Genomic DNA, 25512 nt, shown 5'->3' with positions numbered 1-25512 from the left:
ACAGCAATTGACAAGAGCTATAAATCCACCAAAAACTACACTAACAGATTTTTTTTGAATTGTGTAATCGTGCGGATGCCTTTGCATGGACATTACTTTACTCAGAAGTACCATACTATTTCACATGGGCTCAAATAAAAAAATGGACACCCCGCAATCAAGGCACACCGGTTGATGCATGTCCCGGTTTATTCAAATCAAACGCCTTGGGGAGAGTACAGTCAACCCAAGGCAGACTGAGTGCTTTTATTTTCGACTGTTGTTGGTTAATGTCACCGGCTAATTGTCATTTCAAGATATACGTAAAGTCGATGGACATCAGCATCCATCGTATAAAGATGCATGCCTTGCACTCGGCTTTCTGGAAGACGACAACCAGTGGGAATGTATGCTTGCTGAGACTGTACCGCAAAACAAATTCATCTACTATTTGCTATAGTATTAACTACACGTCCTCCTGTTCGTATAGAATCGTTATGGGATAATCGCAAAGATTCGATGACTGATGATATACGGTATCAACATTGCACACGTTGCAACGATCTAACGATAGCATTCAGCGATGCTATGTACAATGAAGCACTGATTGCTATTGAGGATCTTTGCATTATTATTGCTAACTTGCCACTCAGTCATTTCGGTATGCCTTCACCAAATCGAAGTGCATCTGATTTATTAAACAATGACATGAGAACTTCAATGCAATACGATAGAAATAACAACGATTGTTACTCGATGTTTCACTAATGAATGAGGATCAAAGGAACATTTATGACCGCATTATGCTCGCAGTTTCGGCAAGACAAGGAGGATTTTTTTTTGGATGCACCAGGTGGAACTAGCAAAACACTTATTATTTCGCTAATTCTCGCTGAAATACGATCAAATAATGGCATCGCGTTGGCCGTTTCATCATCTGGCATTGTGGCAACTTTATTGGATGTAGGCAGAACAGCTCATTCAGTATTTTAGCTGCCACTAAATATTTAAAACAATCCAGATGCAGCGTGCAACTTAAAAAAAAGCAATTGTCTATGGCCACAGTGTTGAAACACTGTAAAATTATCATCTGTGATCTATCACTATGGCACACAAACATTCGCTTGAGGCGTTGAACAGGACATTGAAAGATACAAAAAACAATGAAAAATTATTTGGCGGCTCTCTCTGTTACTCCTTTCAGGTAATTTCAACAAACACTCCGTGTTCAATGTACGCTGATGAGATCAATGCTTGCTTGAAATCATCTCCACTGTGGCGTAATGTTGAAAAAGATCAACTAAAAGTAAATATGCGCGTCCAAATGCTTCGAAATCTATCTGCTCAAACATTCTCAAAACAATTGTTAGATATCTGTGGTGGAAAAGTTACCAAGGATGAGACTGGATGCATAAAATTACCGAACGATTTCTGCACAATCATTGATTCACAAGATGCTCGAATTAACCTAATATTTCTCGATGTACACACACAATACATTCATCATGAGTGGCTGGCAGAAAGGGCGATTTCAGCAGCAAAAAAATGTGAACGTCAACGAAATGAATCTGAAGATACAACAGTTATTGCCAGGTAACTTGGTGACATATATATATCCGCTGATGCAGTTCGCGATCACATTGAAGCTGCAAATTTTCCAACAGTTTTAAACTAATTGGATTTACCAGGCATTCCACCGCATAGTTTAGCACTCAAAGTTGAATCTCCGGTTATTTTGCTTCGTAATTTGAACCCACCATGGCTGTGCAACGACACGCGATTAGTCATTAAAAATTTAATGAACAACGTTATCGAAGTTATTATTTTAAATAACAAATTCCGGGGTGAAAGTATATTACTTCCACGAATCCCTATTATACCCACAGATGTGCCAATTCAATTTAAACGCATTCAGTTCCCCATTAGATTGGCCCTTGCAATGACAAGGCCAAACAATGTCTGTTTCTGTCTTAGGTTTGAGCCCACCATGTTTTTCACACGAATATACGTGGCATGCTCTCGAGTGTGCAAACCATCCAGTTTATTTGTGTTAGCTAAAGATGGAATGACAAAAAATATTATACACTCCATTGGACTAAAAGATTAATATTGTTGACTAATATTTTCAGAATTCGTTGTATATATAATTTATAAAAAAAGTTACAATAAATTAAAAAAACCCTATTATTTGGTGTATAGTTATTTTCACATTCCGTCATCGTTCACAGCGCTCCATGCCTCTTCCACTCATATACCACATACAATAAATAAGATATATTTTCATACTCTAGAAATAAGAAATAATTCATATGGCAAAACAACGTTTGCCGGGTCAGCTAGTATATATATATATATATATATATATATATATATATATATATATATATATATATATATATATATATATATATATTTATATATATATATATATATATTTATATATATATATATATATATATATATATATTTATATATATATATATATATATATATATATATATATATATATATATATATATATATATATATTTATATATATATATATATATAAATATATATATATATATATATATATATATATATATATATATATATATATATATATATATATATATATATATATATATATATGCATTTATAAAGTATTGTATTCCTCCTCATTGACATATTTTGTTAATTTTGAACCTCTTCCTAAATTTTAAAAAATCAAAAGATGTGTTTTAATGTAATTCTATAGAACCTTATATTTTATAGTAAGAACACATATCTTTATTAGTCAGTGTCAGAATCTTGTTGTGGTCTATTTTATGTAATGTAAATAATGTATTTTGAAATAAACTTCTTGTAGGAAGTGTGAATCAGGTTTAATTTTCAATATTGCGCTATGTCGTGATACAGAAAGGGTCTCCTGCTTTTTTATTTTCTAAGGTTGGCATGTCTGGTTAATATAATCAAGAAAAGAGTTCTTTGTCAAAAACTAGTTATTTTGTCATGATCATCTAAAGTCTTTAAAAATTATTTTGCATTTTCTTAATGTATATAGTGCTTAAAAAGTACTTAAAGGGTGCTTATTTTTTGTAAAAAGATTTGTCTACGTTCCCTGTATTATTAATTAAAAATTTAAAACATAGAAAAAGCGAGTTTAGGTGAACCTTGCAGTTACGATATAGCTCCGTCTTAATCTGTGGGAGCGGCAGGGATCCTCTAGGCTTGCAGGTAGCGCAATTGTGCATTTTTAATGAGTATTTTATTATTTTTGAACATTTCTTTGGCATGCATGCTAATTTTCTAAAATTTCATTGCGGCACCTTAGACTCAGATCTTTTTCTTTTTTGTTTTTAAATATGAATTTGATCAATAACTTTTTGATGGATTATCCATTGGAGCGCTGTGACAAGATTAATGAATAGTTTTTTAAATGCACTTAACGAACTGTATTAATTATCGTGAAATCGCGATCAATCATTTCGAATTTGCTTTTCATCATGCCATTTGTTTTATTTTACTACATAAGTATGGACATGACCGCACCAGTCACCATTCAGAGGGAAGCATTTGTGAAAAAACCCCGAGTGCCCTTACTCTTTAATTCAGTGTTTCTTAACCTTTTTGATGTAATGGACCCCTTTTAAAATTAAGAAGTCACGGACCACCCCCCCTGTAAAAAAAAAAGAATTGCAAAAAATATCAATTATTAGAAAACATTTAATTTTATTATTTTAATAGTATACAAAATTTTTAAAATAAAATTTTTAATGTGAAGGTTGCTGCTGCTTTTCCTTAATTAATAAATTGGATTGGGGGATGGTATTCGACGAAGCAACGTGCATATCATGTTCAACATTCAATCGATTTGGATGTTATGTTTTTATTGTCACAAGTGTGGAAAATCCCGCTTCGCAAAGAACGAAATTATAGCTCCTATCGCTCGCTTTACAAGCAATGGGTAGGCTTCCAAACGTTTTAAAAATTAGGAGCAGTCAGCGGACCCCCAAAATATAACTCATGGACCCCTTAGGGGTTCATGAACCACAGGTTAAGAAACCTTGCGTTAATTCATAATTTTATAACCGTCATTGAACAGTGTACCCAATTTTTGAGTTTACGACTACTAATGTTCAACTCCGTAGCCATATAATTTTTGAACCCGATCCAGAGGAGAAATAAAATCCTGGATCAGTACCCCGAGAGGTATTGATTTGTTATGGGAACTTGGAAGACTTTGTGACCCAGACACATTTAACGTGCACCAGTCACCATAAAATACACGGGCATTCTTCGGCCGGTTGGATTCGAACTGGCTGGCTGGAATTCAACGCCCTACAAACCAGGCTATCCCGGCCCCGAGTTGAAGTATTTTATAATTTTATATTTTATAACCGTGGTTAAACAGCTGACTCAATTTTATGGGTTTACGTCTACTCATGTTCAACTCCGTAGCCTTGTCATTTTGAACCCAAACCAGAAGACAAGGGAACTCCTGGATCAAGTAGGGGGACAAATTTGCCTTCGTGGAGAACTTTTTGATGGAGCTTTCCCGCATTTGCGTTACACGGAGAGGAAGACTACGAGAACCTCCTACGGTTAGCCTGACGGGAAGGGGACTCTAACCCATGATCCGTCTACCACTGACAATTTTTTATGTCATCACCGTGGTCGCTGCAAGCCGGATTCAGAATTCGTATCGACTGGAATTCGAACCCGGTTCACCTCATTGGAAGGCGAACGCTCTATCCCCTGAGTCATCGCGGCTCAGTTGAAGTATTTGTTGAACTTGCATTGATGTGGCCTACAAGTTTCGATTTAGGGTATCGGGGGAGGGACTCTTCTTTCTTTCAATTAGAAAAACGCGGTATTATAGAAGTGTTTGAAGAATTCGTCGATCAACGTAGCGCTTTGCAGATCGCCGTGATAGCTCAGGGGATAGAGCGTTCGCCTCCCAATGAGGTGAACCGGGTTCGAATCCCAGTCGATACGAATTCTGAATCCGGCTTGCAGCGACCACGGTGATGACATAAAAAATTGTCAGTGTCAGACGGATCATGGGTTAGAGTCCCCTTACCGTCTGGCTAACCATGGGAGGTTTTCGTGATTTTCTTTTCCATGTAACGCAAATGCGGGTTAGTTCCATCAAAAAAGTCTTTCACGAAGTTAAATTTCTCCCAATGCTTGATACAGGGGTTCCCTTGTCTTCTGGATTGGGTTCCAAGATTACAAGGCTACGGAGTTGAGCAGCAGTATTTGTTAAACCAAAATTAGGTCTGCTGCGACGGGTATAAGTATTAAATATGCTTTATATAATGTTTCGCATAACTTCTGATCCTGCCAGTTTCTTCCGTTTTTCTGTTTTAAATCAGGAAATCACATTATTATTTTAGATAAATGTATTTAAGAAATTTAAAATAAAAAGCAATCTTGCTTTAATTTTGCTCGATCGAATGAGTTGAGAAAAAATATTTTATAAGAATCGAGTTGATATGGTCTCTTAATTTTTCAGATACTATTTTCATTTTATATGAGGTTATTCTTAAAATATGTAGCAAGAATTTGCTACAATTTTTTGAAAAAAAGAAAACAGACGGAAACTCGGTGTTTTACTTGTTTGGTGTATCTGTATTGTATATAATATTGTTTATATTGTATATGTTACTGTTTTATCTTTTACAAATATTTTTTTTTGGTTATATTTAACTTGCGTAATTTTTTATTTTCAGGTGAGTGTTTTTCAAGGACCTGAACTATGTGTTTATATTTTGTTTGTAGGTAAAGTAAAATGTTTTTGCTATTTTAAACATGGTGCGTAGCGTTTTTAAAAAGTGCTTATTTTCGATTTTCGTTTTTTAAAAGCCCTTACAGGTGCTTTTTTCATGGGGTATTTTTAAAAAGTGCTTAATTTCCCCTATTCGAAAATGAGATTTCTTTCTTTACAATGTCGATTTTCACCGCGTACTATGCAAAAGCATACTTTTCACATTGTTCTATTCAACGTTTTTACAAATCATTCAACCACAATCCTATTTGAGCGTACCGTCGGTCCATAGCGTATGAAAGCGCCAATCATGTAAATGTTTGATGAAATACTTGCGAGTCCGCGTGCGCGTCTACTGAGCTGGGTTTGGTGAGATTCTAGCACTCTCATGTGCAACTCTGCTGCAGTTTGCAGGATATTCTGAATTTCAGTCTTCATTTTACACCCTCTGATATCGAACCGAAAAACCTCTTGATCTTTTTATGGTGGCTAATATAATCAAGAAAAGAGTTCCTTGTCAGAAACTCGATATTTTATCATGATCTTTGAAAATTATTTTGCATTTTGTTAATGTGCTTAAAATTATTTTTTTGAGTGCTTAAAAATTTCTTAAAAGGTGCTTATTTTTTGTCGAAAGATTTAGCTACGAACCCAGTCTGCATTTTTCTTACATTTTATTATCTGTTTGATGCTTGATATGTATCACAAAGAAGTGAAAAAACGAAAAAAAATTTCTCTACATTTTTAACTTTTATATTTTAAAACCAATTTCTGAAGTTTTTGCTACCGCACGCAAGTTCAGCTTTTTTTTTCGAAACTGTTGTATCACGTCTCAACATTTTAAATATTAATTCTCTTAAGATTTCTTTCCCGAACTCTTCGAATCTAATTTTTATAATCGTTTAACACTGTCATTATTTATAACGTGGCTTTCAAATTAGTTGAACGAAATGTCGTAATTATTTCTTAACTTTACACGAACTTTGCAATCGTGAGAACACTGTCTTTGAAAAAAGCCTTGTTTACGCATAATTCGTGATGAAGTACTTCCGTTTTGAAAGATGCACTTTTAAAATTCAACTAATTTGTACTCTTATTTTAAATTAATTACTGCGTTCTCAATTCATAGTTTATTAAATGATCTTTTATCATTTTTTTATTTCTTTAGGTTTTTTCTTCTTCTATATTTGCGGTTCTTTTGTTTAGAGAAAAACTAACGGTCGTCAGTAGTGAAATGACGATTAAGAAATTATCTGTAAATCGTCACTTGTATCGTCGAAAATGAACCAATTTTTTTTTTATTAAATGAATGTGGAATTAGGAGCATTTTATAATATTCTGAAAAACTAGGAGGCTTCGCCCCCTGATCGCTGGCGCTCGCCAACCCCCGGAACTGCTTTCGCAGTTCATTTCGGATTGCTTCGCAATCCAATGCTCGCTTTGCTCGCTCATTGGATACGTTCTTAACGTCTAGCTTTTGTATACTTTTTTGAATACTGAAGTTCCGAAAACTTTTCACCGTAGAAAATTCTAAACCTGTGCATTTCAATATTAATTTGAAATTGCAAACAGTTCACATATTTTTCTTAATCACGCTATTCTAAATTTCAGTTGTTGAGAAAAGTAACTGTTGTAAGCTTTGTTTTCAAGTCTTTCCCACAAAAGGGCTAAAGCCATGTGTTGTAAAACAATATGAAATAGTAGTCTGCCACTGAAAGCCGGATCTAAAGCATCGGCTTCGCTAAAGATAATTTTGTATTTTTAATTCTCTGAAGGGCGTCACCCTAATAGTATGGAATTTGTAAAATAAATGTATATATTTTTGATTGTTGATGAAGCCCATCATTTTGCGTTTTTATCAGTGTTCAGAAGCAGAACAACTATAAGTTCTTTATTTTATCACAAAAATATAAAATGTATAAAAAACAAAGAGTAAGAAAATGAGTATAGTCATAGAAAAAGTTAAAATTATAATATAGTATTTGCCAGTTAAAATAAAACTTTTTGTTTAAGTCATTGTTAACAATTCAAATTTCTCCGAGGCAATTCTAAACCTTAATTTTTTTTTTTTATTTAAAACTTTTTATAGAATTTCTTTAAAAACACAATTGTTAATCTGGGCATTTGGCGATACAACACTTATAGAATTGAAGGATTTGTTACGTCAAGCGCCCAGGTATCATAATTTTGATTTATGTTGCTAAGTTAACTTTCAAAAAATTCAATGGCTGGCAACAGCATTTATATTTTTTAAGTTGTTTATTTTTATTTCTTTTGGAATTCGTTATTTTTTTAGCGAAATGTTTTTTAACCTAACAGAATTCTTTGCCGACTGTTCTCTGCATATATGAAGAAAATAAAGTAAATATTTAAGTGTTGTGAAAAGAATCTTATTTAGTTGTACAAAGTACTTGTTTAAAATTGAAAACTGTTGCCACCAGCGGAAAAGAAATACAGCCAAAATTTGGGAACCACGTAAGAGAATTATATATAATAGATAAATTTTTTTCCATGCTTGTTCAATTCCTACTATTAGTTCATTACATTAGTTAAATTTTAAAAGAAACAAAACAAAAATACATTTTTTTTAAACTTGTAGCGAATAACACTTGATGTTTATACAGTTTTTTCAAATATTAATTCATTATTTAAATGTAACTGATTAATTTTAGATTATAAAACTAAAATTCATTCTTTCTCTCGAATAATTGTAATTACTTAAAAAAAAGTTACTAAAATAAAACTTTTCTTTGTTGATCTAAGTAGGAATTGACTTAATTATTTCTCTCGAATAATTGTAATTACTTGAAAAAAAAGTAACTTAAATAAAACTTTTCTTTGTTGATCTAAGTAGGAATTGACTTAATTTTTTCTCTCGAATAATTGTAATTACTTGAAAAAAAGTAACTAAAATAAAACTTTTCTTTGTTGATCTAAGTAGGAATTGACTTAATTATTTCTCTCGAATAATTGTAATTACTTGAAAAAAAAGTAACTAAAATAAAACTTTTCTTTGTTGATCTAAGTAGGAATTGACTTAATTATTTCTCTCGAATAATTGTAATTGCTTGAAAAAAAGTTACTAAAATAAAACTTTTCTTTGTTGATCTAAGTAGGAATTGACTTAATTTATTTTACTTTTTTATATATATATTTTTTTTAAAGAAATTAACCTTGTCTAGCTGACTATATTTTAAGAAATGCCTTGCATTACTATTATCGATAATTTTTTTTTTTTTTTTTTAATTTCAACTTTTTAATTTTTTAAGAAGTGGTCTTTGTTAAAAATGCTGTTACTGGCCATTGACCGGTAGAAATGTTTTCTAATTTTGCGACATACTAATTTTAGAGTAAGAGCGGTGTATTCATCGTAAAAGAAATTTTAGATTAGGGTAATTAGTCGAAAACATATTAACCCGCATTTGCGTTACATGCAGAGGAAGACCACGCGTACCTCCCACGATTAGCCTGACGGTAAAATGACTCTAACCCATGATCCATCTACCATCCATCTACCACCCTTTTGGCCAAGAATTTGAGTCTAGTTTCTTACTTTTCGTCCAAGAATTTGAATCAACGATTTCAACTGCGGGATTCTAGTTTGTTAATTTTTTGTCCAAGAATTTTATTGTAGTTCGTTAATTTTTTTGCCCAAGAAGTTTATTCTTGTTTGTTAATTCTTTTTGTCCAAGAATTTGATTCTAGTTTGTTAATTTTTTGGCCACTAACTGGATTCTAGTTTGTTAATTTTTCGTCCAAGAATTTGAATCAACGGTTTCAATTGCGTGATTCTAGTTTGTTAATTTTTTGTCCAAGAATTTTATTTTTGTTTGTTAAGTTTTTTGCCCAAGAATTTGATTCTAGCTTGTTAATTTTTTGTCCAAGAATTTGATTCTAGTTTGTTAATTTTTTGCCCAAGAATTGAAATCTAGTTTGTTAATTTTTCGTCCAAGAATTTGAATCAACGGTTTCAATTGCGTGATTCTAGTTTGTTAATTTTTTGTCCAAGAATTTTATTTTTGTTTGTTAAGTTTTTTGACCAAGAATTTGATTCTAGTTTGATAATTTTTTGTCCAACAATTTAATTCTAGTTTGTTAATTTTTTGCCCAAGAATTTAATTCTAGTTTGTTAATTTTTCGCCCAAGAATTTGATTCTAGTTTGTTAATTTTATGTCCAAGAATTTTTTTCCCTAAGTTTGTAAAACTTTAAGAGGACACCATACCGCGGGAGAAACTGTTGATCAGAAATGCTCTCTCACCTCTATAATTATTTTAAAGTATGTAAAAAGGGAGTTGACAGAGCCAGACAAAGCTAGAGTAAATCATCATGAAGCTTCAAATACTGAAAAGAAATTTTCAAAATATCGAAATGAAAATAAATTATGAGAAGATTACTAAGCATTAATGACTCCTCCAATAATTTGTTTGCTTTTTGATATTTTGAAAATTGCTTTTCAGTATTTGAAACGTCATGGTTTACACTAAAGCAGCCCGATTATTATTATTATTGTCTAAATAATTGCACATCAAGACTGCTCCACGAAATTTGCGATGCGGAAAATCACCTTAATTCTATTTTTGGTGCAGTATTTCTGTTCTCCAACGAAAACATTTCTTTTACACATAAATTACATGACACATAAAAATAAAACAAAGACAAACAAAACGGCTTATGTAAACAATAACTATTTGTTCTTGTCGAAAAATTCGAGAGAGGAAATCGCCCTTTTCGAAACCGGATGCAATTATCTCCTTCAAAAATTATAAAAGAAACTGTTTTTCATTAAAATTCAATCAATATTTAATTTTAATGAAAAATAGTTTCTTTTATAACTTATGATCATAATTGCTAATTATGTAGGAAATGAAATTGGCATTTCCTATAATGGATTATTTACATTATCTATCCCCCATTTAAGAGTATACGATCGCAAATATTTTTGTAAGATTGTAATATAGATTTTCATTCTTTTCCCCCAATTATTCGGTCATGAGAAATTGTTCTATTCCATTTCAGAATCTTATGTTTTATTTTCCCTTCAAAAAAATCATTAAATAAATTATCTTATTTTCATTACTGTAAAGTGTTATTAAATTCCTTTTATCAACGAAAATTAAAGGTAAACAATTTATATTCGGAGACCTATTAAAATGTAGTTTTTGCACTTTTTCAATTTATTCTCTCTGTAATTTTCATAGTTAGATTGATCTTGTAAGCGTTTATTTATTTTAATACATTTAAAGCCTTGAGCTTAGATTAACTTTTTGCTTTGTTATTCAAAATAAAACAAAAGTATAAGACTTTAACGGGTAAATGACGGGTTATATTTATATTTTTATTTCAGCAAAGGTAAATGGCTTCAAATTATTCTTTTATTTTTTCGTGCATACTTTTGAGTATGAACACTTTATTTCCACTTTTTGATAATATATATATATATATATAACGTCGTTGCCGAGTGGAAGGATTAAAACAGGTCATAGGTCGGGAAGGAGGGTACAAAATTTATTTATTAATTATTAGACAAGAGCAGTCATGAGAATGAGTAAAAGTGCACACGAAAAGTTGCGCTCCTTGGTTATATGTTAGGGAAAATCTTGCAAAGTAAAATCCGTAAAATGTCTTAATTTAGGGAAAGAGGGAAATCTTATTAGTTGCTATTGGTTTATGAAATAGATCGAACGTTTCCCACACAAGAGCAAAGGGAAAAATGTCCTGCTCTTAATTAAATGCATACTTGAGCCAAAAATAGATTTAAGAACAGGATGTGGCTTTTAAAAGTGTGAGAAAGTATTTCGTTTAGAATAATTAATTAGGATGAAGTTTTATAACAAAGAAACTAACATAAAAAGATCAATTGAAGCTTTTTATGTTACATCCCCCCTCGCCAATAATGTTTAATTACAATCCAAAATTTAAAAAAATTTTCCATTTGCAAAATCTTCCCTCTGATTGAAGCACTTTTAAGATAATCAAATTTGTAATTTTAACAATATATAATAGTAATATAACTTATAAAACATTTACATATGTTCTCATTGTAAAAATTTTAACACAATTAAAAATCTGTAGTAGCTTTATCAGCAAATGTAAAATTTTCATTTTCAACGGTTTTTTTCTGAATTAACAGCTTTTTCAATTTCAAAAGTATTTTGTTTAAAGATCACAACACAGCTTTTTCATTATAAGAATTCTTCATAATAATACAATTTTTCAAATGAGATATTTAATATCTTTAATGTACCGTACGAACTGTACCCCTTCCCGACCGTTCAATCCTGTCGACTTATAACGTCGTTGCCGAGTGGAAGGATTAAAACAGGTCATAGGTCGGGAAGGAGGGTACAAAATTTATTTATTAATTATTAGACAAGAGCAGTCATGAGAATGAGTAAAAGTGCACACGAAAAGTTGCGCTCCTTGGTTATATGTTAGGGAAAATCTTGCAAAGTAAAATCCGTAAAATGTCTTAATTTAGGGAAAGAGGGAAATCTTATTAGTTGCTATTGGTTTATGAAATAGATCGAACGTTTCCCACACAAGAGCAAAGGGAAAAATGTCCTGCTCTTAATTAAATGCATACTTGAGCCAAAAATAGATTTAAGAACAGGATGTGGCTTTTAAAAGTGTGAGAAAGTATTTCGTTTAGAATAATTAATTAGGATGAAGTTTTATAACAAAGAAACTAACATAAAAAGATCAATTGAAGCTTTTTATGTTACATATATATATATATATATATATATATATATATATATATATATATATATATACATACCATGATAAATAAATTAGAAAAAGGAGAAAAAGAAAAAAAAATACGAAGAAAATTAAGAAAAACAATAAGTTTTTTTACATAGTTTCTTTCTCTTTTCCGTTTTTTTTTCTTAATTAAATATTAATTTTCTAAAATTATTAATTATCAACTTCTTTAAATTATCCAGTATAATATTACCTTGGGCACATCCATTTTCGGGTCCATCCTTTGTAACTAACAAATCAAACGCACTTCAGTATTGCACTAAGAACGCATTATAAAACAAAACCCCTCGATTTACGCTTTTACCTCAATTTGCGCTTCTGTTCTCATATTTTGTAATCCGGCAATCTTGTTACGAAAATATTTTAAATCATTCTTGAAAAATTTCCCGTTCATGTAAGTTCATTTGAATTCGCTACTCACTTTACAGTTTTCGTTTTATGTTTTATTCTGTTTTTTTTCATTATATTTTATTTTCTGTTTTTACGTGATATTTTTACTTAATGTGTTCTATTTTATTTTTGTAAATTATTGTTACATTATTTTTAGTACTCCTCATACTATTGTATTGATATATTAAGTGTGCAAATTAATTCGGTCCATTTTTTTTTAAAAACAAAAATGCATTTATTTCAGAACAAAATGAATGAACAGATAAATCAAAGTATTATCTATCGCTGGCTACTACTTTTTCCCACCTCTCAGGCAATTTTCGAATTCCATCTAGAAAAAATGTCTCGTCTTTTGAGGCGATCAAAGTTAAGAGCCAATTTTCGATTTTTACAAAAGAAATGAACAGGTGACCTGCCAAATCGTGTTGCATCCGGTCGGGAACCAGTGGCGTACGCAAGGGAGGGGTTTAGGGGTTTAAACTCCCCCCTTGAGCTCAGACAAAATGGTAAAAATGAAAATTTTAGTAGAAATTATGCGGGCTATTATTTTTTAAGACTATATATTTTTATTTGCCTTATGCTTACTTTTTTTTTCTCACGGTATGTCTCAGAACACTGAAAAAACATTTACTATAATAGAGTTGTACTTTTGAAACCAAATTCACGTGATACTGTTACGGACTGGTTTCTTTCCGTCCTGCCAGTCGCGATAGTTTTCGAGACTGGCTTTCATTCGCGAAGTCTTTACGCGATGATTCTGGAATTTTACACGTTCTGTCGTGTTTGAGACAATTCGAGAATTTTGGAGTTGAGGTGAAAATTTTTATAAAAGAGGGAACGGAGAACAGTGGAGTTAGTCAGACTAAGAGTTATCTCTGCCGTTTGTCTTTCGGAGCTCGTTGCTAAATCTGATTTGTTTTGTCTTAACAAAAAGTTCATTCAATCGCCGAACCCGTCGTCGTTGTTATTTCGACTAGTGAAGAAATCAGTAGCAATACTATTGGAGATACTGAGCTCGTTGAAGTTATTCATTCCAGATCGAAGCCTTATGTTGAGGATTTATGATAACAGATGGCGCTGAGCGCAAACAATTTTCTTATTATTTTTTCTTCACTTCTTAAGTTTCAGTTTGGATTTAACCACTGAACCACAATGAAATAAAATCCTTTTTATTATTACAATTTGTGTAATTATTGTCGAATTATTGTTGAATTCGAATCATGGTGCTACACCGGCCGAAAATTAGGCCACCTGCATGAAATGTAAGTTAACATTTGTTTTGTTTTGGTCTCCCTTAAGTCGGTAATTTATTTTGATATTTTATTGTATTAATTGTATTGTATTTGCTATAGTAACGTGCGAGCTGTTTATAATGGATGATTTTGAAAAATTAAAGTCCAAAAGAGCAGTAATCAGACAGCTGATTACAAAATTGATAAATAAAATTGATAAATCGTTATTAGAAACGCTTCCTGATTATCCTGATTTGTATGATTATCTAAATCAGTTAAATGTAAAAAACGGAACTTTAAAGGCTCTTGATTTGAAAATTGAGAATTATTTTGATAAGAGCGAGGAATTAGAGAGTGAAATCATACAAAGTCAAGAGTATCAAGATCGAGTAGTGGCTTATAAAGGCAAAATTGAAAGATATTTACTGAAATGCCAGACTACAAGACAGGAAGTAACGATTAATAGTGGTAACAATAATTTACAAGAAAATATAACTTATGGAAATATCTCGCACGTTGCTAACGTTAAATTACCTAAATTGGAGATAAACAAATTTTTTGGTGATGCTTGTGAGTGGCACAGTTTTTGGAATAGCTATAACATAGCTATACATAGTAATGAGAGTCTTAAAAAAATTGATAAATTTAATTATCTTAAGATGTATTTAGGGGGAGTTGCTTTGAGTGCAATTTCTGGATTCTCATTAACTGAAAGTAATTATGATTCTTCTATTAAGTTGCTAACTGAAAGATTTGGTAGGCAAGATTTAATTATTAGTAGTCATATGAATAAACTTTTATCAATTAATTCTGTAAGAAATTCATATGATATTAAAGCTCTACGTAAATTCTATGACGAATGTGAAATCCACATTCGCAGTTTGCAATCAATGAATGTAACAAAAGGTAGTTATAGTAATTTACTCTGTCCTGTTATTTTGCAAAAGCTACCAGAGGATTTAAATTTAGATTATAATAAAAATAGAAAATCAAGTGTAGATTTTGACATTGATGAACTAATTTCATTTATTAGAAAAGAGGTAGAATGTAGAGAAGCCTCACATGTGTTGTCTAATAGTTCTAAAAAACAAAGTGTTCATTTTGAAACACAGCAACGGTCGGAGAGCCATAGTAAACATAATTATAATCGAAAGTTCTCATCTTCCTCAGCATTAGTTTCGGCATCTAACAACATATTTTGTTTGTTTTGTAATTCCAAAAATCACGAATCGAAAGATTGTTCTCTGACCATCGAAGAAAAAAAACAAACGCTGAAAGATCAATTTCGCTGTTTCCGGTGCTTAAAGAAATATCACACATCCAAAAAATGTTGGAATAAATGTATTTGCACATTATGTAAGAAACCGCATAGCGAATTAATTTGTGATAAATCAGCAATAAATAATGAGTCGAAAGAGAAAAACGATACTTTGGCATCCGTTACCGCTTCATGTGTTTCGAAACGAAAACAAAATGAAATGATCTATTTACAGACTTCTTTAGCGTATTTGATTTGTGGTAATGTAAAGAAGTTGGTTAGAATTTTATTTGACTCTGGTAGCCATCGCAGTTTTTTGAAACGGGATATTTGTAATGAGTTGAACCTCAGGACCATTAAAACTGAACGGTTGCATGTTTTCGGTTTTGGAGAAAAAATTTCCAAGGGATGTTCTTATGATTTAGTGAAAGTGAATCTTCAGAACAAAAACGATAAAAAATTAAAGGTTTGCATTGAAGCATTTGTTGTAGAAAAAATAACGTGTGGGAAAATAGCCGCACCCCATGAGAGAATTAAACAATTAGCAAGGAAAAATAATATTTTTCTTTCGGATACCGGAGAAATTGCTGATATAGACATTTTGATCGGCGCCGATTTCCTACATGACGTAATCTTTGATACGTCTTTGAGGCTCGGAAAAGGGCTCGTTGCAACCGATAGTTTATTTGGTTTTGTGGTTCAAGGGAGATTCATGAATAATTGCCAATTAAGTAGGATTGTAAACAATACTATAATATCTGATGTTGATTATTCTTTGTTTTGGAACCTTGAAGGATTAGGAATAAATACTATGAACGAAGAAAATGTTGATAATAAAAGTGAATTGTTAAAAGATTTTAATTCTGATTTACATTTTGAAAATAATAGGTATAGTGTACGACTTCTCTGGAGACCAAATACAAAACATTTGTTAAATGATAACTTTGAGCTGGCTTCAGAGAGGTTTGACAAATTAAAGAGAAGATTTAAAAATGATAAATCCTTGTTTGAAGAATATAAAAAAGTTATAAAAACTTACGAAAATGAAGGGATAATTGAGAAAGTTAAAAACACTGATCCCCAAAATGATAAACAATGTTATTTACCTCATAGGGCGGTTATAAGAAACGATAAACTAACTAGCAAATTAAGGATTGTATTTGACGGTTCCGCGCATAAGAAAAATGAATTGTCTCTTAACGATTGTTTGTATATTGGGCCAAATTTATACCCAGATATATATGAACTTATGCTAGCGTTTCGGGAAAACAAGATTGCTTTTATAGGGGACGTTCAGCAAGCTTTCTTACAAATAGGGATTAATGTAGAAGATCGAGATGTCACAAGATTTCTTTGGTCAGATGACCCCGATAATGATTCGTCTACAGTAATTTATAGATTTTGCCGCGTACTATTTGGTATCAACTGTAGCCCTTTTCTCTTAGCGGCTACTATTAAAGAGCATATTAAAAAGTTTGCAAAATCAAAGCCTCTTGCGTATGGATTACTAAATGAAAGGGTATATGTCGATGACGTCATAGGGGGAAGTGACAGTACAGATACAGCATTTCAAATAAGTTCTGATTGCGTTGAAATATTTCGGGATGCGGGAATGGTATTGAGAAAGTTTCAAACAAATGATAAAAAATTACGCGAATTATGGAAGAATGCAGGTATAGATGTTCAGAATGAAAAGGAATCGTTAGGTCAATCAGGTTTTCCATTTAAAGTTTTGGGAGTTTGTTGGGATCCTGAAAGAGATGTATTTTACTTTGAGTCCAAATATCTGTTAAAAATGATAGACACAGGACAAATAACGAAACGATTTATTTTGAAAATCATTGGGCGTATTTTTGATCCAGTAGGATTTTTGGGACCCTTTACAATGCTTCTAAAATCTCTAGTTCAAAGCATTTGGAAAAGCGGATTGGAGTGGGATCAAGAGCTACCCTCAGATATGGAAAATCAGTGGCGCGATATATGTAAACAATTCGGTGAACTTAATGATTTGAAAATACCGCGTTATTATTTTTTCGAATCAGGTAACAAAGAAATTATAAGCTCACAGTTACATATCTTCTCTGACGCCAGCTTAAAGGGTTATGGTACAGTAGCATATATCAGGTCAGAAACTAGTGATGGGCATATTTCTACATGTTTTGTTTCAGCTAAAAGTAGAATTGCGCCCCTCAAAATGATTACATTACCACGACTTGAGCTACTAGGTGCCCTCCTCTCTGCTAGATTATTTCGAACTATTACTAGAACCATAAAAATTCCGTGTGACAGTTTCTTTTGGTGCGATTCCTCTATTGTGTGTTGTTGGATAAAAACTCCTGCCATTCGTTTTAAACAATTTGTGCGTAACCGATTGGAAGAAATTCAAGAGATTACTCAACCTAAGGACTGGTTCCACTGCCCCGGAATTGACAATCCTGCCGATCTTATTAGTAGAGGTGCTTCCATGAGTATATTGAAGAATTCCGACATTTGGTGGAAGGGGCCACCTTGGTTGTCGCTTCCGACCGAAATGTGGCCAGAATTGAAACTCTTCAAAGAAAATGATGAACAAATTGAGTATCGTAAAAATGAAGTCACAGTTATGAAATGTGTAGATGGTGAAGAACTTGAGTTGATAAATATCGCTAACTTTAGCAACCTCGAAAAAGTTGTTAGAATCATAGCGTGGGTAGGGCGATATTTGAACTGTTTAAAGAAAGTTGAGCCGAATATGGAAACTCTGACTGCAGAAGAGCTACGAAATTCTGAAGATATACTAGTAAAGCTTACTCAAGCAAAATTCTTTGTAAGTGAGATACGAGCTCTCCAATCTAGTTTGCCTATTCCAGCTTCTTCTACTATTTTCAATTTAGCTCCTTATCTTGATGAAAAAGGTATCCTGAGAATCACAGGAAGATTGGACGAAGGAGATTATTCTTTTGATGAGAAAAAGCCTATAATCATACCAAGACAGTCTAAATTTGCAGAGTTGCTTGTCAAGCGAGAACACGAAAATGTATTTCATTCTGGAGTAGAGAGCACTCTAGTTCAAATTCGGAGAAGATTTTGGGTGCCTAAAGGAAGACAATTAGTAAAAAAGGTTGTCTCGAAGTGTTTGATTTGTCGCAGATACACAGCCAAGCCTTCTACCCAAATGACTGGACAGCTTCCAAAAGATCGAATTAGTGAAACTCCTGCTTTTACCGTATGCGGAATTGATTTTGCCGGACCAATCTACATCAAGGGTGAAAATGGAATAAAGAAATCATATATAGCCTTGTTCACATGTGCAGTCACGAGAGCAATACATCTTGAATTAGTCACAGACATGTCTACTTCGACTTTTCTGCTGGCATTCAGAAGATTTCTCTGTAGAAGAGGTGGTTGTCATACAATCTACTCCGACAACGCCAAGACTTTTAAATGTACCGATAAAGAGCTTCAAAGATCATTTGATATTTTGGAAAATTCCGAGTTCAAAAACTTTCTTGCTGCTAAAAGAATATCCTGGAAATTCATCGTCCAACTTGCCCCTTGGTGGGGAGGATTTTATGAAAGATTGGTAAAAAGTGTCAAAGAGCCTCTAAAGAAAATACTTCGAAAAGCTCTCTTAAATTTTGAAGAGATGACCACTATATTAACTGAAATCGAAACCATCGTTAATCTTCGACCCTTGTCCTACGTCACTAACGAAATTGGTGAACCGGAAATTCTTACCCCATCACAGTTTTTAACCCCTGGTAAAGAAAAGGCAGAGTATCCAGCCCATTTCATAGAAACCATCCATAGAGAATCCACCAAAAAGATTCTTATAAAAAGAAAAGAATACCAAGCTACATTATTGGCTAATTTATGGAAGCGCTGGAAGGAGAGCTATTTGTTTAATTTGAGATCTGCACACAACTTTACTTCTCCTAACCAAACAAAATGTTTGAAAGTGGGAGATGTGGTTATGATGGAGGGCACCACAAAATCAAAACTATTATGGGACATAGGTATTATAACAAAAGTATTTCAAGGGCGTGATGGACGTGTAAGATCTTGCCTTATTCGCAAATCCAACGGCGAATATAAACGCCCAGTACAACTTATTTATCCTTTAGAACTCAATGACTGAAATGAATAATGATAAACTTTAATAGTTTATGTTTTTTATTTTATTTTCTTTCAAGTGAATATTTGCATCTCATTTCAAATTTATTTGCATTTAAATGTTATTTTTTTTAATATGTTTATGTTATTTTTGTCTAATTTTTATGTTTAAAATTTTAGTGAACTCGGAGGAGTTCAAGTGGGGAGTGTTGAGGATTTATGATAACAGATGGCGCTGAGCGCAAACAATTTTCTTATTATTTTTTCTTCACTTCTTAAGTTTCAGTTTGGATTTAACCACTGAACCACAATGAAATAAAATCCTTTTTATTATTACAATTTGTGTAATTATTGTCGAATTATTGTTGAATTCGAATCACCTTAAGATCGTAGCATAGCGGATATTTCTGTGCCAATATATATATTTGCTGTTCTTGGATCTTTAGGATGTCAAAACGCAAGAATTTAACGATTTTTAATTTTTTTGAGAAAAAATAACGACCTGAAATTAGTGAGGTGACAGCTTCTAGTACCAATGTAAGCTTCTCTGTTGAACAGAAATGTGACACTTCCGTTGAGGAAAACGTTTCTAGCACATCAAACTCTGATGAAAGTGAAAGTGGCCCTCAAAGTGTTACTTCCCACCCATATAACATTGGACTTTTTTCAGAAGATATTACATGCGAGAAGATATTACATTATGTTCTTAAACTTAAAAATCAAATCAAAATTTAACTAAACAATGTTGTCTAAATAAAAAGTCAAATTATCTAGCTGTCTAAATTAGGGACATAATAGTGCTTTATTACATACTCGAATTTCTTTTAGTAGTTTCAGAAAATCATGAACACCCCTCTTGAAAAAATTCTGCGTACGCCACTGTCGAGAACAACCAGTAATCAGAAAGAGCAATGTCCAGCAAATATAGCGGGTGCTGTAAAATATCCCACTTGAGCGTTTATAAATAATTTTTCACGACGTAATTCACGAATAATTTTTTGCGACATCAATCTGATCGTTATGAGGCAGAAGAATAAATTTTTCATGTCTTCGCTCGTATTCCGGTCGTTTTTCTCGTAATGAACGGCTCAAACGAATCAATTGTAGCCTATACCAATTGCCCGAAATGAAATCGCCAGGTTGTAGCAGCTCATAGTATACAAAGCTAATTACTAATCTTCATTCACAATTCACCATTCTTCATTTACCATTCACCATTCTTGAAACTTCGAAACCATTCCCTACATGATTTATCAGTTGGAACATTGTCACCATAAACTTCTACAAGAATTCGATGCGCTTTAGTTGCACTTTTCTTCCAATTAAAGCAGAAACATAAAACCTCCCTCAAATGGTGCTCCGTTACCACAAAACTTGACATACTCAACAAAGTAAAAAACAGGGTTTTTGTATGAAACTCAAAGCGATATAAACTGAATATTATTGACAGATGTTTAACCTCTCTGAAACCACCGAAACCAGCTGTCACTATGAAACATTCATAACAGCAGAGCCATCTTTTGAAAACTGACCGAACTAGTTTGTACATCCAATATTTATCCAATATTTTTATTGATACAACATTAGAAAGCACTCCTTCTTGCGGATATAATCGTGTGAGCTGATGAAAAAATTATATCTTTTATTTTCCGGTTTTTTATTAGTTTTTTTCCCTTTTTTTTTGGATTTTTTTCCAGGGATTTTTATTATTTTTCTTTTTATTATTATTTTTCTTTTTCTCCTTTTTTTTCATTGTTCTGTAATTTTTTCCATGTTTTCTCTACATTTTGAACTATATATATATATATATATATATATATATATATATATATATATATATATATATATAGTCAAACCTCGATATCTCGAACTTGAAGGGAGAGGATAAAAAATTCGAATTATCGAAAATCGCATGTTATCGATGATAGAATAAAGAAAAAGGCTCTTTACATACCTTATTTACTATTCCATATTTATTCTAAAAACACTTTTTACACTTTCATTTAAAAAAAGATTCAATTGTTGTTTGCTTTAGAGATGTGTAAGAAAGTTTGTCTATAAAACTTTCTAAGTGGTCTATAGCTTTAAATGTCTCCTCTGACATATTCGGCTGCCTCTCAATAAATCTCCTTACAGTGTCCACTGCAGAAAGTGCTTGTTTGTTAGTAACATCGGGCGGTAAATCTTCGATTTCATCATCCTCTTCTTCTGATAGTTCACACGAAGCTTTCGTTTGAGCGATGATATCATTGTCATCCCACTGACCACACACTTTTACTGAATCATCTACGTTTACAAAGTTATGAAATTCCATGTCATCAAGCTTCATGAGTCCGGTCAATCTCTCCCAATCATTTTCGGTGTAGTTTTCGGCAGAATTAACGATATTGATTGTTTGACTACTTTTGTGATTTTTAATGAATCCAGACTTGAATCCATTCATTATCGTAGAGGAAGACACATCATTGTAAGCCATTCTTAAATTTTTTTTTTTTTGAATATATTTTTAATTTTGGAAAAAAAATCTACACTATTTATGGAGAAAAAAAATTCAAGTTATCGAGGGATTAGAAAAAAAAAATTCGTGAAATCAAGTTTTTTTTAACATTGAGTGTATAGGAAATTTGAAAGGAATTTTTTTTCTTCGAGATATCGAAAAATTCGTGAAATCGAGGTTCGAGTTAGCGAGGTTCGACTGTATATATATATATCTTAAAACGTAAAATGTATATGTAATTTATTTTTGGGACTGAAAATAATTTCATCAACTATTATTAATTTTCGTTGTAAGGGACTTTTACTGTATTTGTTTTTATCTTCGTTCGGCTCATAGATATTTGCTGCGCAGTTGCGAATGTCGATTGTTTTTTGGGGGGGAGGGGTGGACATAATTCAGATTGGAACAATGGTCCCCCGCATTTATCCTTTTTGTCGCTTCCTTTTTGAAACACAATGCCAAGTGATATACAGTCATTATTTACAAAACCTTTTCCTGCGAATACGAAATTAAAAGCTCGCCTTTTGTTGTTATTATTCTTGCGCAAACGAAGAAGGCGAAATCGAAACACCCTTGTCACTTCTTGGGCCGGGTCAAATTCGGAAGTCCTCGCTCTTTATCCATTGGTCAGTCCCTACCTTATTCTAACGGCTAGTTCCACCCTTTAACGGTCAGCTCCGTTTAGATGGAAATGAGGGCAGTTCCCGACTTAGAAATATTCTAAACAAGAAAAAAGAAATGGTTGAGAAAACGATCTTTTCTCGATATCCGCATTGGGCAGATCTCTTATTGTAATCGCTTGCTTCTCTTCATCGTCTGCTGAATGTGACGATTAAAATGGATCTATTAGTGTAATTTATGATCGCCGCTCTTCGCACGTTAAGAGAAAAAGTAATTTTTTTCCCCCCTGAACTGCTCTTCTCTCTCATATCTGTGTTTTGTTTACTTCCGCAGTTAGTAGTTTGTTTACTTCTGTAGATTCCGTTTTGTTTACTTTCCGTGATAGATGCTACTTTTTTTGAAATGAACAAAGCGATTTTGTTTTGATAGATAAATGGATGGAAAATTAAATGTGAATGATAAAAATTCGTGTATTGAATTGAGTGTACTGGAATTTCGTCAATATTAGTGCTTCTCTAAATCATGTCTAATCGTGTCGTTCCTTGAAAGTTTAATAGAAGTGCATACCAAGGATGTAATATGATATGAATGATGCAGGTAAGTGTTTCAAAATTCATTATTTATTTATTTATTTTTTTTCATTTTCTACTATTAGTTCACACTCTTCCTATATTTTGTACAAATTTTCAATCGTTAAGTAAAATACTTTTTATTCATACACTCAAGTACAAATAAATTTTTTTTAAACTTGTAGTGGTTGACACTTGTTGTTAATACAGTTTTTTCAAATATTCATTATTTAAATTTCATTAATTAATTTTACTTTTATATGGGAGACATTTTTTTAAATTATTTAATAAAAAATAACTAAAATGAAAGTTTTTGTCCAGTTGTAACATTTGTATGAGTGGCAGCTTTTTCAAAAATTGAAAATTTTAAACGAATAAAAAAAAAACTGTTGATAAGACATTTCCTTTGAAAGATGTCTCAAAACAGAGTAAACATTACAAGGTTTATTTCTAAAATGAAGAAAAATTTTACGAAACAAGCGTGAAATAAAGTTAGTTTTTAAATAATATGAAATATTCATATTAATTACATATTCATTTTTAAAAAATAAAATACTCGTAAAAAAAATTTTTTTTTTTTGCCAAAAAAGGTGGCTGGGTTGCCACAAGCGACTATTTGCAACTATTTACAGCGTATCTGCACACCTGGAAAGTCATGAGAAATCGTGGAAAGTCATGAATTTCGGTATTGAACTAAATTTTTCATGAAATGTCATGATTTTAAATATTTAAAGAAAAAAAAAATATGGAAAGTCATGGATCATTTTCATTTTCATTTTAGTCATGAAAGTCGCCTAAAAATCTAATTTTTAAAATGGAATGTAACCTTTCCCCCACACCATTCATGGTTTTCCGAATATCTGAATTTGTAACAAAATTCCCATTCACAGTCATATTTTATGAGAATATAAAATGTTTTTGTCGTGTTTTTTTAAAAATTATGATGTTCTTTCAAAAAATGAAAGAAAAAACCAGGGCTCGAAAGAACTCAGAAATTTTACCCGTTCCCGAGGACGGCTTGTCCAACAATGTACCCGTCCTCCTTTGAAGCTAACCCGTAGCTTCTAAATAAATAAAAATATAATTTTCTCTTATTTATTACAAACATTTATATAAATTGCACAATGAATTAGTAGTTACTCGGATTACAGATTACATTATACAGTAATAAAAGAAATACCAAGTTACTAATAGTAAAACCTGGTATTTCTATTATGAAATAATTTATTTCTTTGACGAAATAATTTAAATAACAAAGGTTAAGTTATCTGTCAATTATCATGTCAATTTATCCGATGGTACTGCGTTTTTTAAATGAATCAAATATGACGCTTGCCAGTTCCACAATCAAGCCTATGATTTACAGAGGTTTCTGCACTGAAATCTGAAAGAGGTTTTCCATTTAGGTAGATGTTCATAAATGCGTTTAACGCTTTTTGTTTAAGACCAGTAAGTAATGTTTTTTTTTGTTTTTTTTTTTGTAAGTTCATTGCTGAAAAGCCCCTTTCAACCGCTGCAGTACTCCCAGACAGAGAAAACATCAATTCCATCATGAGCAGTATGTTGCTGTATTTCGAGATTAGAGGGTCATTTTAGAAGTGAGGCGCTAGACTCTTGTAAGATAACAAAAATTGAAAATGTATCACGAACATTAACGGGAAAATGGCCGTCCGCGCGGACGCTGGATTCGAGAAATTTGTTGTCCGCGGGGAGTTTTTGACCGCCGAGGACGGGCGGTTTTTCGAGCCCTGGAAAAAACATCATTTCTAGAGCAAATTATCTTTTAAATTCCGTGATTTCAGAATTTTTGTTATTATTTTTTTTTTACTTTATCAATTCAAAATTCTAGCTGAAGCAAGCCAGTCATTGGCGATTTTTTTATTATTATTCTGAAATGAGAACAGAAAAAGCAGGAGTATTTCTTTCCTTTCTGATGAACATGAAAAGCATCTTTAGAATATAATTCTGCAGAAAAAAAAAATTTGCTTTTCTATTTTTCCCCCAGCTATTTTATTGCTTCAATTCTTTCTTTACTCTGTTTTTTAATTTAAAATCTATAAATATGAAGACCCAGAGTATAAAGTTTTTGTTATACCTATCACTTCAATTGATGTTATTATAATGCTTTTTTAAATTTAGTGTTGTGTTTTCGTCGGAGAAAATAGTAACTTCGTTAATTCATGCAAAATTCTTGAAATTAGTCATGAAAAGTCATGAATTTCAAAATCTAAACTGTAGCAGATACTCTGTATTTACGATCTGAGGTGACTATGGCAATTTTTTTTGCCTGAAAAGGCTAAAAAAGCAACTATTTTCAGAAAAAGGAGACAATTGGGAGTCTTTCCTGTGCTCCTACGTTTT

At 32.2% G+C, this 25512-nt stretch overlaps 1 protein-coding gene across 3 annotated transcripts in view; it reads left to right on the top strand.

The window, feature by feature from the left end:
- LOC107452364 (uncharacterized) overlaps positions 1–25512 on the top strand; it is a 218805-nt gene that overhangs the window by 56900 nt on the left and 136393 nt on the right. Inside the window, exon 1 of one of the 3 annotated variants that reach the window (XM_087150773.1) lies at positions 22889–23179. The exons of the other annotated variants lie outside the window; for them this stretch is intronic. Coding sequence (XP_087006899.1) covers positions 23167–23179 — 13 coding nt within the window. The 5' untranslated portion in view covers positions 22889–23166. Of the gene's footprint in view, positions 1–22888; positions 23180–25512 lie in introns of those variants that run through there. 3 annotated transcript variants of the gene reach the window in all.

The sequence above is a fragment of the Parasteatoda tepidariorum genome, chromosome 9, assembly GCF_982258835.1.
Source record: "Parasteatoda tepidariorum strain Cologne lab strain chromosome 9, Ptep-v5.0, whole genome shotgun sequence".
NCBI lineage: Eukaryota > Metazoa > Arthropoda > Arachnida > Araneae > Theridiidae > Parasteatoda > Parasteatoda tepidariorum.
This window is presented reverse-complemented; position numbering and strand designations above follow the sequence as displayed.